Raw genomic sequence first — 17500 nt, 5'->3', positions numbered from 1 at the left:
GACTGCTTGTTAAAGTTACATTTACAACATATGCTAAGTAGCAATAAAAGCCTGTATATTGCAGTGGTGAATACGTTAATGAGTTCCTGGTTCTAGGGATTATGGGTAACGATGTCAAGATCTTGTTCTAATGGTTTTAATTCTGATTTAATGTTTGTGAGGTTAGCTATGGCTGTGGTTGATATGTTTGTGAGGTTAGCTATGGCTGTGATTGAAATGTTTGTGAGGTTAGCTATGGCTGTGATTGATATGTTTGTGAGGTTAGCTATGGCTGTAATTTAATGTTTGTGAGGTTAGCTATGGCTGTGATTGATATGTTTGTGAGGTTAGCTATGGTTGTGGTTGATATGTTTGTGAGGTTAGCTATGGCTGTGATTGATATGTTTGTGAGGTTAGCTATGGTTGTGGTTGATATGTTTGTGAGGTTAGCTATGGCTGTGATTGATATGTTTGTGAGGTTAGCTATGGCTGTGATTGATATGTTTGTGAGGTTAGCTATGGTTGTGGTTGATATGTTTGTGAGGTTAGCTATGGCTGTGATTGATATGTTTGTGAGGTTGTACCTTCAGCCAGGTAATGGACGTGGCATTAATGAAGTTTGAGATGTGCTTCATTCTACTATTCAGTATACCGCTGGTATGCAGTGTCCGATCGACTTCAAAATCTGCCTCAGGACAGGACCCACTACCCACATTAAGCTGTATGTGAAAGTCATTAGTACCACTGCACACACACACACACACACAGACACACACCCACACACACCCACACACACACACACACACACACACACACACAGAACAGCTTTTAAATACATCAGGTTAGAATCATTAGTATTACTCCATCCATTGGTGTATGTGTGTTTTACATTATTTGTGTGTTTATGTTGATGTGGGCGTATGTGTATACTATACAATACAAGTCTGCAAAAGTGTGTCTGCACATGTTAATGTAAACTTTATTTATGTACAGTACTGTGCAAAAGTTTTAGGCAGGTGTGAAAAAATGCTGTAAACTAAGAATGCTTTCAAAAATGGAAGTGTTAACAGTTTATTTTCATCAATTCTTCATAAATTAACAAAATGCAGTGAAGGAACAGAAGAAAATTCTAAATTAAATCAATATTTGGTGTGACCACCCTTTGCCTTCAAAATAGCATCAATTCTTCCAGATACACTTGCGCAGTTTTTGAAGGAACTCGGCTGGTAAATTGTTCCAAACATCTTGGAGAACTAACCACAGATCTTCTGTGGATGTAGGCTTCCTAAAATTCTTCTGTCTCTTCATGTAAACCCAGACAGACTCGATGATGTAGAGATCAGGGCTCTGTGGGGGTCATACCATCACTTGCAGGACTTTCTGTTCTTCTTTAAGCTGAAGATAGTTGTTAATGACATTGGCTGTATGTTTGGGGTTATGTTCCTGCTGCAGAATACATTTGGTGCCAATCATACGCCTCCCTGATGGTATTTCATGATGGATTAGTATCTGCCTGTATTTCTCAGCATTGAGGACACCATTCATCCTGACCAAATTTCCAACTCCACTTGCAGAAATGCAGCCCCAAACTGGAAAGGAACCTCCACCATGCTTCACTGTTGCCTGCAGACCCTCATTATTGTACCTCTCTCCAGCCCTTCGGCGAACAAACTGCCTTCTTCTACAGCCAAATATTTCTAATTTTGACTCATCAGTCCAGAGCACCTTCTGCCATGTTTCTGCACCCCAGTTTCTATGTTTTCGTGCTTAGTTCAGTCACTTGGCCTTGTTTCCTTGTCGGGGTAGAGCTTTTTGGCTGCAACTCTTCCATGAAGACCATTTCTGGCCAGACTTCCCTGGACAGTAAATGTCTGTACCTGGGTACCACTGGTTTCTGCCAGTTCTGAGCTGATGCCACTGCTTGAAATCTTCCGATTTCGAAGGTAAATAAGCTTGATGTGTTTTTCATCAGCTGCATTAAGTTTCCTTGGCTGACCACTGCGTCTACGATCCTCAACGTCTTCTTCAAAAGAGCTTGAACTGCACATTTTGAAACCCCTGTCTGCTTTGAAATCTTTGTCTGGGAGAGACCCTGCTGATGCAGTATAACTACGTTGTGTCTTGTTGCTGTGCTCAGTCTTACCATGTAAATGGATACAAAATAAACATTTATTGTTTACATTTTTCAAAGCATTCTTAGTTCATAGCATTTTTTCACACCTGCCTAAAACTTTTGCACAGTACTGTACATATACATATAAGCATTTGTGTTTGTAGAAATATGTATGTGTGTAGAAATGTATGTGTGTGTTGTTTGTGTGTGTGGAAAGTAAGTAAGGGTGATTGTGTCTTTGAATGTGGTTGTATTTGTGTTGTAGTATGTGTGTGCGTGTTGCTTACTTGCACACATATACTCCGCTGTGATTGGCTTGAGCAGGTAAGAACCATATAGCATTTCCCCTGACCTCCATCCCGGCGTCCGGGTCCAGGGGAAGACCCCCCTTTCGTCTCCACATTACATTTTCATCAGATTCTGCTCCATCACACGGCAGACGCATCGCATGACCAACACTGATGTTGTAAATCTCATCTATATGATACACTAACACACACACACGCACACACACACACACACATTGCATGACCAACGCTGATGTTGTAAATCTCATCTATATGATACACTAACACACACACACGCACACACACACACACACATTGCATGACCAACGCTGATGTTGTAAATCTCATCTATATGATACACTAACACACACACACACACACACACACACACATTGCATGACCAACGCTGATGTTGTAAATCTCATCTATATGATACACTAACACACACACACACACACACACACACACACACACACAAACACACACACACTCACACACACACAGGGCAGATGTATTGCACGACCAACACTGATGTTGAAAATCTCATCTACATGACACACACACACAAACACACACACACACACACACACACACACAAACACACACACACACACAGACACACACATTGCATGACCAACACTGATGTTGAAAATCTCATCTCATCTACAATCTCATCTGAAAGCAGCTTCTGAACCAGAGCAGAAAAACAAACTAAACAGGAAATAACACCTTTATATACACCTAAACACCTTTTTTTCCAAACACACACACACACGAGAACATCACACACACACACACACACACAAACACACACATATGGTGGTCACATGTGGTTAGCTGTTTCCAGAGAACTGAGAATTTTTTCCGTTAGTATCTCAAACGTGACAGCAGAGAGACCCTTATCTTCAGCAGAGAAATGCTAAACAACTGGGATGCGATGGTGTGTGTGTGTGTGTGTGTGTGTGTGTGTGTGGGATGCGATGATGCGATGATGCGATGGTCTGGGGCAGAGATCTAGGGCGTGATGGCCCGTATGGGGAGATCTTGGGCGTGAATGGCCTACTGCTTAATGTGGATGTGGTTTGACTCAGTTGGTGTCTGATAAACTGGATCATAGGTGGCGGCCATCAACCAATCAGAGGGAGAAGCATGGAGGTTAGCAATGTTCTTCCCATTGACACACACACACACACACACATCTTATGCGCCTAATTTATGAAACAGTTTTGGAAGTATCAAACATCATCCTGTCATCAGCCCCCCAATCCCATGCTGTGGCTGGCTGGCCTGTGTGTGTGTGTGTGTGTGTGTGTGTGTGTGTGTGAGTGTGAGTGTGTGTGTGTGTGTGTGTGTGTGAGTGTGAGTGTGTGTGTGTGAGTGTGAGTGTGAGTGTGTGAGAGAGAGCGAGCGAGCGAGCGAGTGAGTGAATGAGTGAGTGAGAGTGATTGAGAGTGATTGAGTGAGTGAGTGAGTGTGTGTGAGCGAGTGTGTGTGTGTGTGTGCCTTGTTAGGCCCTCTCCAGTTCTTACCTTCAGCAAGAGATGGAGAACCCAGGAGCAGCATCACCCCCAGCAATGCTTGGGCACGCCCCCACCTCCACGTCATAGCAGGCACCTGTCACAGAGGAGTCTTTTGGAGAGGTTTGTGGATCTGAATGTGTGTGTGACTGTGTGTGTGTGTTTATATGTGTGTTTGTGCATGCATGCCACAAAGAATAATTAAGCAGATCTCAACATACAAACCACCTCATAAACAGCTCGGCTCCACAATGTAGGAATATAAATGTCATTGAACTGTATGCTACTTTTGAAAATCATGCCACAAACTCACATAGAAATCCACATTCAAAAGAAGAGTCTTTCTACCAATAAAAAGAATTGAATATATGAAAAGAAGAGTCTCTCTTGTAGATTATTTGTCAGAGTTTCTCCTGTTTCCCTCCCCACACCAGGAGCTTTGTCACCTACTACTGACAGTGCCCTCCACAATTATTGGCACCCTAAGTGAATATGAGCAAACCCGGCTATAAAAAATATGTCTTTGCTGTTTATCCCCTTGGTCTTTCACTCAAGATATTCACACAAATCTTACCTTTTCATTTAAGTAAAATGATTGCAAAAAAAAAAACTCAACTCAAAATCAATATTTTTCCCCAAAACATGTGTGCCACAATTATAGGCAAAATCCTATGAATAAAATCTAACTGAAGTATATTTCCTCATTTTTTACATTTTTAAGTTCACCTGTTTTATAATGAACTCTTCAGAGGTTCACCATGACTTCCTGTTCCACTGGCGTACAAATATGAGGTGACACAGGCCAAATTCCATTAGTCATTCATCACTATGGGAAAGACCCAAGAACAGAGTGACGATGTGCAACGAAAGGTTGTTGAGCTGCACAAATAAAGAAATGGAAACAAGAAAATCTCTAATCAGTTAAAAATACCCATTTCCACTTTCATGGAAATACTAAAGAAGTTTAAAGCGACAGGAGAGGTTAAGAATCAGCCTGGAAGAGGATGTGTGTGTACATTGACCCCACGCACAGTGAGGAGGATGTGTAGCAACCGATAACGTAATAACGGCCAATAACGTAATAATTTTAATGTAATAAAACCAATAACGTAATAAACTGCCATTAATGTAATAAAGTTGCTGAGCCAATGACGTAACAACTTTTGGCCAATAACTTATTACGTTATTGGCCGGTTATTAAAAAAAAACTTTGAAAATGTAATAACTGAGCCAATAATGTAATAACTGAGGTATCACTTCATTTTATCTTCAATATCTGGACAGAAAGTGTCCCACTTAGCCTTAATATTGCATCTTGCAACAGATGCTTAAATATCCGACCTTACCCCTAAGGTGCCGGCAGTGAATTGCAATACCATACTGAAAACTGCAACGCAGAACTTAGAAAGACTCCATCAAAGCGCCTGCATGGTCACAGAGTTGGATACACAGAGTACTATTACAGAACCCTAAGAGTGACATATTAATCCAAAATGACTCTTAATTGCTCCTGTAAGGCCTCCTGTTGAGGGGGGGTTGAGGGTGGAGGGGTATCTGTAAGGTAGGATATTTAAGCATCTGTTGCAAGATGCAATATTAAGGCTGAGTGGTACACTTTCTGCCCAAATATTGAAGATAAAATTAAGTGATACCTCAGTTATTACATTATTGGCTCAGTTATTACATTTTCAAAGTTTTTTTTTTAATGCAAGGCCAATAACGTAATAACCAGCCTATAATCTATAGTCTATTGTCTATCTATAGTCTATCCAGCAGGATAACGATCCGAAGCACACCTCAAAATCAACACAAAAATTGTTCAGCGACCACAGAATAAAGGTTTTGCCATGGCCATCAAAGTCCCCCAACCTTAACCCCATTGAAAATCTGTGGAATGAGCTGAAGCCGTGTCTACAAGCATTGACCTCAGAATCTGAAGGATCTGGCTAGATATTGTATGTAGGAATGGTCTCAGATCCCGTGCAATGTGTTCTAACCTCATCACGCATAATAGGAGAAGACATTAAATTAAGGGGTTCCAATAATTGTGGCACACATGTTTTGGAGAACAATATTTAATTGACAAAAAAAAAAGTTTCTTTCAATAATTTTACCTCAATGAAAAGGTAAGCTTTTTGTAAAGGTGCATCAATAAGTGCAGTGCATAATTTGTGTCGCCTCTGCACATCTTTATGAATGACTTCACAATAACTGTGTACCTGTGACCAGGAATATTACTTTGGAATAACTTCTAAAGCCAACATTATAGCCTATTGATTTAAACATCAATCATTATTTTTAAAGCTAAAATGAGCCTTTCATTGTTATTGAGCATTGATCACTTGCGCCTTGTGTGATTAAGCACTGCTCTTCAAAACATTACAATTCTGTATTACATGCAAAGGAGGACACATCTTAATGTTTGGGTTTAGGAGTTGACAGAACAGAATCTAACAGAAAGCTAGATAGATAGACAGATGGTAACTTTATACTATATCATATCTACACTTCCTTCCTCAATTGCTGCTAGTCCCAATTACGTTCTTATTTCATACCTATCTCTTACTGTATATATCTTATTTATTCACTTATTCCACTTTACATATGCACATACTCTGCACTTTTATTGCTATTTTGCACTTCTGGTTGGATGCTAAACTGCATTTCGTTGTCTCAGTACTTGTACTCTGTGCAATGACCATACAGTTGAATCTAATCTAATGTGTTGATGTCCGTATTACAAACTGCTTAATAATGCTGTTCATATCATACTGCAAGCGTAGTGCTGTATTTGTTAGTGTTACACCCACTGGACAGCACCACTCTTGAGCTTACATGTAGGTGTTTCCAAAATATCTTTCATTTTGCTGTAGTAGGCTAATAACCGCTCTAAAGACGCTATTCTGCACGGGGCAGTGAAAGTGAAAATCTTACAGGCTCAAGTGACCGTGTCGCGTGTTGCGCACAGCATTTTGGAAACAGAAACGGTTGAGTTTGATTTGGTTTAACCACAAGACTAACACGTATGCAATTTGATGTATAAAGTTGGAATGTGGTTAAGAATCAATTCCTCATTACACAAGGGATATGCGGTGTTGAAGCTGTTAAGTGTTAAGACACGAGACAACTATGCAAAGTGCAATACGCAGAACTATAAAATAACACTGAAAAGACAGCAGGGCTGGATATGCATGCATATGAAGTAAAGTCTCTCCCAGACCTACCTTTTTTTGACTGGGAAGACTATGCAGGCTGCTGTCGAAAGCCAGTGGAAATATGCCTACTTTTTTACTGCTTGTTTTACAGCACAGAGATCAACGATACCTGAACTGACGAAGCTCGTACATTTTACTCAAGTCAAATACATTTGAGTAATAACCTTTCTCGTAGGCATTACGAGTGCAGTTACTCACTTGTCAAGTCGCTATTGGTCCTCAGCACCAACGAACGAGCGAGCAATTATTAAATCCGAGTTTCAGTCCCACAAAGTCAGCAGACTGTTGTCGAGTATAGACTTGGTCATCAGCTCGAAACTGTTCAGGAAGCTACGCAAGACTCTTGTGCTCTATTTCCTAAATGTGGGTGACCGCAAATCTAACCACATTTTTCTGTTAGGGAAAAAATAACTGTACAATATGTTATGTAACGGTATAATAATGCACATATAAAAAAAAACACAACAAAGTACTTGCAGTGAGTAGAATGTTTTATTTAATAATTGTATTAGCATTTATTTGTCAAGATGAAAAACAAAAAGCTATATTACAAAAAAATCCATTACATGTGCATGTACAAACATATCGGTGTTGAAGACCTTAAATAAGACAGTGGCTATATGAACCTCTGCCATGCTGGTCGCAGAGAAGCTCCATACTTCTGTAATAAACGAAGTGCTTCAGTGGTGGGGTGTTCGGGAGTTGCCAGATGAAGGATTACTATACAGCACTCCAGGACATCGGGGAATGGGTATTTCTGGGGAGGGGGGGGGGGGGGGGGGGGGTGTAGAAAGAGCATAAACTATTAGACTCTCACACACAAAAAAAAACCCCAACGTTAATTAATCTGAAGGCAAACTGCAGCAAATACTCTTAGACTTACTTAGCTCTCTGAACAAGAACTCACGGCTAAAAAAAAGTTATTATTTATCTAGTGTAACAGGTTAGAAAGGCAGTTTAATAATTGCACAAGTTACCTGTATTTCAGTCTCTTTTTGATATTTTATCATTACTTTTATTTTGATATCACATGCACACTGATATTGGGGGTCTCTGTTAGCCCCCCTGTCTCCCCCTGTTGTGTTGCTCTCTCCCTCCTTCCTCTTTCCTGTTTAACATATGCTTGGAATGAGGTAGGTGGCTGAGATTCATGGGGAGAAACAATCTAATAAATATTGCCTTTAAAAATAGGCATCTATCTTATTATACATTCAATTCAATTTTATTTGTATAGCGCCATAACAATGCAATTGCCTCTCGGCGCTTAACAGAGCCCAGAGCCTGAACCCCCTTAGTGCATGCACAATGGCAACAGGGGCAAGGAAAAACTCCCTGTTAGGCAGGAAGAAACCTTAAGCAGAACCACGGCACATAAGGGGGGACCCATCTGCTTGAGCTCGGCCGGGTGGAGACAGGAAGGTGGGACGGGGGGAAGGGGAAGGGTTGTGTGGCAGAAGAGGAAAGGAAGCAACAGGGGCAATACACAGCCAGCATTTGGTCACTGGACATATGTATACATACATCTGGTGGTAAATACATGATACAGACAAGACCAGATTACTGTGCCAATAGGGTTACTGTTACAGGGGTAAGGGATGTAGGGACAGAGAAACATTTCGGTGGAGGCAATAATGTATATTTTATATAAAGGCTAGCATAGGGTATTGGGTAGAGAAGGTGTACGGCAAAGCAGTGGCGGTGGGTGCGGTTGGCCGAGGGTTTCTCCAGGTAGACCAGGTAGAGAGACTACGTGCAGAGTGGTGGGGGTGGGGAGGGATAGTTCCACTTCCCCCACATCCTCTTAGAACGTATTATTATTATGTGTATTATATATCTTAACTAGTTATAAGAAATAACCTGCTGATATATTGTTTATATGATATTCCTTTTTGCTACATGTGGGGGCTAGGATTTATAAGTGAAGCTAGCAAGCTGAAGACCAAGCTATGCTCTGTTGGTGTGCTTTACAGGTGTGATACCGTTTTGATTTATCTTTCTTAATGTATATATTCTTTATGTATATATAACATGTCTGTTTGTATTAGCCTGTTTAACGTATGCTTGGAATGAGGAGTTATAAGTGAAGCTATGCTCTGTTGGTGTGCTTTACAGGTTAATAAATACCCGTCTTGCAACTTTTGTCCCTGTACTCGATAAATTACATAACGCAGAAGTTTACACCGGTTACACTAGTCAGTAATTTGTTTTCAACAGCATGCCAGCACTTACCTTGACATGTTCAGGCATATCCGCCACGGCTTTGTTATGTTCAGCTATGGCGGCGATTAGCGAGGGCAGCGACTCTGCCCCAGAACTGAGAAACAACCACACAAACAAAACAACATTTAATATTTATTTTCTTGGTTTTAATATTTGAAACCACATTTGAAATAGACTGTACTGAATGATCTATCTAAAATAAATCTATTTTTTTAGCACCGCATAATTTCTGTTAAACTACGTGAAATGATCCACGTATCTAGTAGGGCTTGGCAATTAACTGTACTGATGTTCTTTAGAGTAACTTGCAGACCAAAATACATATGGAGTTAAATGAGGTATATCAGGTTATGATTGCCTGTGATAATTTCTACATTTCTACATCTACAATTCTGAACACACACAACTTTGAAATTACAAAATTACAAATTTTATAATCATTAACTTACTTTATCAGACACTTACTGTACCTAAGATATTTCTTTAAATTATTGATATTTACAGTCCTATGCAAAAGTTTAGGCACCCCTCTAATGCTGCATGATAATTTACTCTGTCTTCACCAAAAAAAATCACAGTGGTCAAATATTTATTTTGTAGTTATCACTGAGTGCTAGGGTGTTTTCCAGACAAAGATATTTAAAGTAGCAGTATTTATTGGTGTGAAATTAAATCAAATGTGAAAAATAGGCTGTGCAAAAGTTTGGGCACCCTGATAATTGTGTTGATTTGAATACCTGTACCTACTCAATGCTGATAAAATGCAACACAGAATTAGTCTGGTTAGCTCGTCAAGCCTTCAATTCCATAGAAAGGTGCATCCAACCATTAAAAAAGGTATTTAAGGTAGCCAATTGCAAGTTGTGCTTCTCTTTGATTCTCCTCTGAACAGTGGCAACATGGGGGCATCAAAACAGCTATCAAATGATCTGAAAACAAAGATTGTTCAGCAGTTTTGTTTAGGGGAAGGCTACAAAAAGTTATCCTGGAGGTTTCAGCTATCAGTTTCCACTGTGATGAATTTTATTATGAAGTGGAAGGCAACAGGCACAGTTCTTGCTAAGGCTAGAAGTGTCAGGCCAAGAAAAATAACAAAGAGGCAAAGGCGAATAATGGTCAGAATGGTCAAGAACAACCCTCAGATCACCTCCAAAGATCTGCAAGGTCATCTTGCTGCAGATGGTGTCACTGTGCATTGCTCAACCATTCAGCGCACATTGCACAGAAAACAGCTTTATGGGAGAGTGATGCAGAAGAAGCCTTTTCCGCACACACGCCACAAACAAGCTCGCTTGAGGTTTGCCAAACTACATTTGAACAAGCCAGGCTCATTTTGGAACAAAGATAGAGATATTTGGTCACAACAAGAGGCGTTACGCATGGAGGCAAATTAATACAGCATTCCTAGAAAAACACTTGCTGCCCACAGTAAAATTAGGTGGGGGGTCCATCATGCTGTGGGACTGTGTGGCTACAGGAACTGGAAATCTATTTAAAGTTGATGGTCGCATGGATTCAACTCAGTACTAGCAAATTCTTGACAATAATGTTCAAGAATCTGTAACAAAGCTGAAGTTACGGCGAAGTTGGGTGTTCCAGCAGGACAATAACATGAAATATTGCTCCAAATCCACTAAGCCATTTATGCAGAGGGACAACTACAATGTTCTAGAATGGCCACCCCAGTCCACAGACTTGAATATAATTGAAAATACATGGGATGTCTTGAAGCAGGCTGTCCACGCTAGGCACCCATCAAACCTTACAGAGCTGGAGCTGTATTGTAAGAAAGAATGGTCCAAAATACCTTCATCCAGAATCCAGACACTCATCAGAGGCTATAAGAAGCGTCTAGAGGCTGTTATTTTGGCAAAAGGAGGCTCTCGTAAATATTATTGTGATTTTTCTGTTGGGGTGCCTAAATTTATGCACCTGTCTAATTCTGTTATTATACATTTGGAATATTCTCTGTTTATCTAATTAACCTTATTTCACTTCTAAAATATCACTGTGTCCATGTAGTATTATATATGTGACAAAGAAGTTCCTGATCCAAACGCCCAACAATTCATAAATGAAAGTAATAAAGATTATCAGGGGTGCCTAAACTTTTGCATACGACTATATATCAGGTCATGTGCACAACATAGTATTTAAGCACTAAACTTGAATCCAAACAGTACATTTCTCTGTCACTCACTCACACACACACACACACACACACACACACACACACGCACACACACACGCACACGCACACCATTTATTCTTTTATACACATCCAAAGCATTAGTAAAAGTACTGTAAGGCAGGAGGGTAATCTTTGGATTGTTAGAAAACACTTTTAGTTCCAATGATTCATTAGGCGTGGGGTAGTTGTTGTTAGAGTGTGCCTCTCACAACATTCCAGAACTGCATTGTTCCATGTGGTTGACTTTCCCCACCCCTCTGCTGGTGTTCATATGTCCATCAAACGTCTCTGGGTTTCTCCCTATCCTTTTCCATGCAAGGGTTAAACTAAGGGCAGGCAAATGGATTTAAAAGTACTAGGTGATGTTTCGGTTTGTCTGAGTGGTAAAGGGTGTCAGTCCTGCAGCGGACTGGATCAGTCTAAGCATGGATCTCAGAAACATGAGAACTCTGGTCTCTGTGGGTTGTAGATAACCCCCCTCTGGAGGTAACAACCCCCCTCTTAAGGTGACAGTGTTGCCAACTTAACGATTTGTCTCTATATCTGGTGACTTTTCAGACCCCCTTGGCGACTTTATTAGCAAAAGCGACTAGCGACAAATCTAGCGACTTTTTTGTATGTCATTTGGTGGATTATTGTGTTGACAAAGCACTGAAAAAGCATCTCACATATCCTGTTCTGCAGTTCACGTTACAACTGATCTCACAAGAGCTGAGAACAGCGAGGGCTGTCATGGTCTCCTCTCCACTCACACAGGGCCTGCACAGCCAGACTGACTAAATAACAGCAAAATATTAGAACTTTGTATTCGCAGGAAAAATATAAGTGTTACCGCGCTCAGAATTGCATGTTTTGCACATGCACATAGCGACTTCTGGCGACGGAGAGCTTACAGCTACTTTCCTCACAGAAAAGTTGGCAACACTGGTTGTCTGTGTGACTGTGTGACCCCCATGATAAACATTAGTCTCCATGTGATGATGTGTTATTATACCAGATGCAGGGCTAAACTAAAGGGGTATTAAAGAGGAGATGGTCAAAGGACGAGGATTGTGTTCAGTAGGCCAGGTATGTTCATACACTCTGAATGTTTGGATGTTTCATATGTTTCTTTTATACTTGTATATTCACTTAAGACTTGTTTGAATATGGTACTGTATTAGCAACTTGTAACTGACTTAATAAATTGCGATGCTCTGATACAGAACATCTTAACAAGAGAAGTATTACTTAGTAACGGTGTTTCCACAACGACTGGCTAGGATTTGATTCAAACCTAAAAGCAGCAGTGAAAGTCTTGATGTACTTGGCTAATTACCTGGGCTAGACACACTGCAGCAGAGCACCTGGCTAATCACCTGGGCTAGCACGCTGCAGCAGAGCACCTGGCTAATCACCTGGTCTAGCACGCTGCAGCAGAACACCTGGCTAATCACCTGGGCTAGCACGCTGCAGCAGAACACCTGGGCTAGCACGCTGCAGCAGAACACCTGGCTAATCACCTGGGCTAGCACGCTGCAGCAGAACACCTGGGCTAGCACGCTGCAGCAGAACACCTGGCTAATCACCTGGGCTAGCACGCTGCAGCAGAACACCTGGCTAATCACCTGGGCTAGCACACTGCAGCAGAACACCTGGCTAATCACCTGGGCTAGCACGCTGCAGCAGAACACCTGGCTAATCACCTGGGCTAGCACGCTGCAGCAGAACACCTGGCTAATCACCTGGGCTAGCACGCTGCAGCAAAGCACCTGGCTAATCACCTGGGCTAGCACGCTGCAGCAGAACTTTTATATTGTATTATGCAGTGGATTGCCTCTGCACTGGATCGTATGGTTATACTGAGATCATACAGCAGCCTGGCACTCTGTCCTTGAACCAGATCGGTCTTACATGCAGGTAAGCCCCGTAACAGTACAGAGTTAGTCTTCAGAACTAGTTACAGGTTGTGGCCCTGGAATATGCAAATATTGGCCGTGGAAATATCCTGTGCAACACTTTTCCTAGAATAAACTAGTTATAAGAAAAGTAAAAGGGGTATTCGTCAAAAATGTTCGTAGGCATCCATAGAAATGACCCTAGGTCAGCCTACCTAACGAGTAGCAATGTAACATTAAAAAAAGCAGGAACTAAGGCCTAATTGTGTGGAGATACGTTTTACCAGGACAGGGTCCTTTAAGAAATATTATCTTTCAGCAAAGCCTAGAGAGACGAACATGCTGAAACCTTCGGCCACCCCCAGTCCTGGCATTGGTTTGGAAAGTGGTTCCTTACAGTACAAAATGGAATAATGAATTTGTAGGCCATACCTGGGCCCTCCATGTTGTTGCGCTGAGGATGGTTCCTGGTCGGAGATGGGGCAGGTGTTTTGTTGTGAGGGTGGTTCCTGGTCGGAGCTGGGGCAGGTGTGTTGTTGTGAGGGTGGTTCCCGGTCGGAGATGGGGCAGGTGTGTTGGGTCTCCTCTGAGCCCGGTGGACCCTCCTGCCCACGGCTGTGCCGCTGCACCAGGTCGGCCACTCTCCTCTGGACCTCGGCGATGGCCTGCTGACTGGCCTGCAGCACGGCGTGGGGCTCGGACAGTACCCGTGGACCCGCCTCCAGCAGAACCCCACACCGCTCCTCATGGCCCCAGGCTGCTGAACTTGGACCTACGGATCCGTTCGTACCATTGGTACCGTTTTCAGAGTCTTGTTCGTGGAGTCCGTTGAGGTCCTTCTTGGGAGGTTCGCTACTAAGACTGTCTGGATCTCTAGCGATGGTGGTCGCTGGGCTGTGGTCAGCGATGGCGGCCGCTGGGCTGTGGTCAGCGATGGCCCACCACACTCTATAGAGCTGCTGGTAACAGATGAACGCCTCCAGACTCCGCACCACTGCTGAGCTCTCATCACTGCTGGAGTCCAGGGTGTTTGAGTACAGAGGCACAGAGTCCAGGCCTGAGAGAGAGAGAGAGAGAGAGAGAGAGAGAGAGAGAGAGAGAGAGTGAGTGAGTGAGTGAGTGAGAGAGAGAGTGTGTGAGAGAGAGAGTGTGTGAGAGAGAGAGTGTGTGAGAGATACAAAGAGACAGAAAGAGAGAGAGAGTGAGAATGGCAGCGAGAGAGAGACAGAGAGAGAGAGAGAGAGTGAGTGATTAAGTGAGTGAGTGAGAATGACGGCGAGAGAGTGAGTGTGTGAGAGAGTGAGTGAGTGTGTGAGAGAGTGAGTGAGTGAGTGAGTGAGTGAGTGAGTGAGTGAGTGAGTGAGTGAGTGAGTGAGTGAGTGAGTGAGAGAGTGAGTGAGAGAGAGAGTGAGTGAGAGAGAGAGTGAGTGAGTGAGTGAGTGAGAATGACGGCCAGAGAGTGAGAGACATGGAGAAACACAAACACAGCAAGAGGGAAAAAGCAAAGGAGGCCAGAAACAAACACTGCAGACTATTGCCTTGGAAACGCTACAATTACATTATGACGGCATTGGAACATTCCGGTGTCACTAATGATAACACGAATCTAAACTAGGCCAAAATGGAAACGCTACAAAATGGCTAATAGTTTTTTATTATCTTTACAGCCAGCTGTATTTATGTTTGTTTGTCAACGGTGAATGCCTGGCAGGTCCACAGATGATGAAAGGGGTTGACTCACCTCGAGGGAAGAGGAGAACACAGGTCTCTGCCATGAGTGTGAAGTTGGCCGCCTCAGAGCCTCGGACGACAGCGCGCAGGAAGTGCTCTAGAGACGTGCGACCATCACCTAGCAACCAGCTCAGCATGCTCAGTGTCACATCCAAAGCAATCTGGGATAGGAGCTGAGGGAGAGCAAGGGAGGTTCAGTAACCAATCACGACCTGTGAAAGGTCTCAGGGAATTATGGGAGTACAAACATCCAGTCTACTCTTCCCAACAGTGGTGTCAGGAGACAAGGGCATTGCCACAGAACCCTTTAGTTCAGAGTTCCAAAGTAGAACCGTTAAATAGACTGCTTATGGCATAAAAAATAGACGCAGTACCTGTTTAAGGGGGACGTTAGCAGTGAGGGGGGGGTACGCTGTACCTGTTTGAGGGGGACGTTCGTAGTGGTGGGGGGGTTCTCAGCCTTGCCCAGCTCTTCCAGTGCTCTCCTGAGGTTGTGGGGGCTTCTTGCAGACACGTCGAACTCCTGCTGCCACACCCCCTCCACAGCCTGCAGGAAGTCCTTGGCACTGGGAACGGACCAGTCATGTGTGGAGGCGGGGGTCCAGGTGACCACGCCCACCTGAGAAAGGCGCATCACTAGCAGCTCGTTGACGCTGAAAAGCAGACGGTTGCCCTAAAGAGGAGAGCGGACCGTTACTCGAGAAGAGAAGAGCTTAGAACAGAACAAGACCCAGGAGAAGGACAGGACATGTTGTTTACAACATTTCCCTTGATTGAGGGTCTTTGTTGCCATGGCATTTTAGCAGCCATGGCAACACCTCTTATCTAGGAATAATTAGTTAATCGTGTGTGAGCTTGACATATATTTTTGAAGCTTTTAAGTGTTATTTTAAAATAATAATATTATACAGAGCCCTAACGAATTTGATCTACAAATGGGTCCATTCAAGAACAAGCACATAAACAGTTGGGTGGGAGGGGAGGGGTGTGTGTGTGTGTGTGTGTGTGTGTGACTCACCAGCAGACTCTCGTGCTGCAGCACCTCCTGCGCTCCTCGCCAGTCCAGGACGGCTGCCAGGTCCTTGGCACACCTCAGGGAGAACGACCGCGAGAGCTCCAGGTGCCCGCTCACCCGTGCCAGCGTGGCGGCCGCCCGCAGAGATGCCACGTCCCCCTTCTTCCCGATGATCTTAGCCGCGTCAAAGTCTCTGCCCACAGCCAGGTAACTGGGGAGGAGGAAACACGACTGGGGTTACCAGCTGAAAACACTTCAATACCATCCATAGGAAACGACTGCTAATAGAAACGCTGAACAAAAAAGGATTCTTATTTTTATTTATTTTTTAGCTTAAGCCTAGTGAGAAGTCAATGGGGTCTCTCCATCTCATGTTTCACAAAAGCCACTCACAATCTAGAGTCGTTCCATTTGCGCACGCACACACACACACACACACACACACACACACACACACACACACACACATGTATGGACCCTAGAGTCGTACCATTTGGCCCCTGATGTGTAGTGGCCATCCCTCTCCAGTTGCTCTGCCCAGGTCATGTAGAGGTCAACCAGCACCGGGTCATCCGGCCGCAGCCTCGCTTTGGCCATAGCTATGGCTTCCCTAAAGAACAGGAATGAACACCATGGGGTTAGCATAGCACAGACTCAGATACTACAGCGGGTTAGCATAGCACAGACTCAGAAACTAGAGCGGGTTAGCATAGTATAGACTCAGAAACTACAGCGGGTTAGCATAGCACACATTTAGAAACTACAGCGGGTTAGCATAGCACAGACTCAGAAACTACAGCGGGTTAGCATAGCACAGACTCAGAAACTACAACGGTTAGCATAGCACAGACTCAGATACTATAGCGGGTTAGCATAGCATAGACTCAGAAACTACAGCGGGTTAGCATAGCACAGACTCAGAAACTACAGCGGGTTAGCATAGCACAGACTCAGAAGCTACAGCGGGTTAGCATAGCACAGACTCAGAAACTACAGTGGGTTAGCATAGCACAGACTCAGAAACTAGAGCTGGTTAGCATAGCACATACTCAGAAACTAGAGCGGGTTAGCATAGCACAGACTCAGAAACTAGAGCTAGAAGCAGAACCAGAAATGAAATGTAGCACAAACTTCTTGATTTCCTGCAAAGTTCTGTTAACAACTCTTAAAGGTGTTCAAAAAAGTCTTTGCTGTAAAGTTTGGATAAAACCACACATGAGGTCAAATACTGCATTTTGTGTGAATATATGAAACACATGAAGTCTGCAGTAAGAGAGGCCGTCGTTTTGCTCTGATTGTGCTGTGACAGAGTTAACAGAGCGATTGGAGTTGTCAGTCAGTCAGAGCAGTATGCC

At 43.2% G+C, this 17500-nt stretch overlaps 2 protein-coding genes across 2 annotated transcripts in view; both read right to left on the bottom strand.

The window, feature by feature from the left end:
* LOC308371913 (interleukin-1 receptor type 1-like) overlaps positions 1 to 7369 on the bottom strand; it is a gene marked incomplete at its 3' end in the record, with an annotated part of 9250 nt that extends 1881 nt beyond the window's left edge. Inside the window, exons 1-4 of the mRNA XM_080846952.1 lie at positions 7310 to 7369; positions 3909 to 3993; positions 2380 to 2581; positions 564 to 723 (exon numbers count right to left, since the gene is read on the bottom strand). Of these exons, the coding sequence (XP_080703078.1) occupies positions 564 to 723; positions 2380 to 2581; positions 3909 to 3984 (438 nt within the window). The 5' untranslated portion in view covers positions 3985 to 3993; positions 7310 to 7369. The remainder of the gene's footprint in view (positions 1 to 563; positions 724 to 2379; positions 2582 to 3908; positions 3994 to 7309) is intronic.
* Positions 7370 to 7679: 310 nt separating this feature from the next.
* The window catches only part of gemin5 (gem (nuclear organelle) associated protein 5), a 35018-nt gene continuing 25197 nt past the window's right edge, over positions 7680 to 17500 (bottom strand). Inside the window, 7 exon segments of the mRNA XM_080839507.1 lie at positions 7680 to 7868; positions 9341 to 9425; positions 13832 to 14456; positions 15141 to 15303; positions 15549 to 15803; positions 16149 to 16356; positions 16636 to 16755. Coding sequence (XP_080695633.1) covers positions 7728 to 7868; positions 9341 to 9425; positions 13832 to 14456; positions 15141 to 15303; positions 15549 to 15803; positions 16149 to 16356; positions 16636 to 16755 — 1597 coding nt within the window. The 3' untranslated portion in view covers positions 7680 to 7727.

This window comes from Sprattus sprattus (genome assembly GCF_963457725.1).
Source record: "Sprattus sprattus genome assembly, chromosome: 1".
NCBI lineage: Eukaryota > Metazoa > Chordata > Actinopteri > Clupeiformes > Clupeidae > Sprattus > Sprattus sprattus.
The sequence above is the reverse complement of the archived record's forward strand: the minus strand, read 5'-3'. Positions and strand labels throughout refer to the sequence as shown.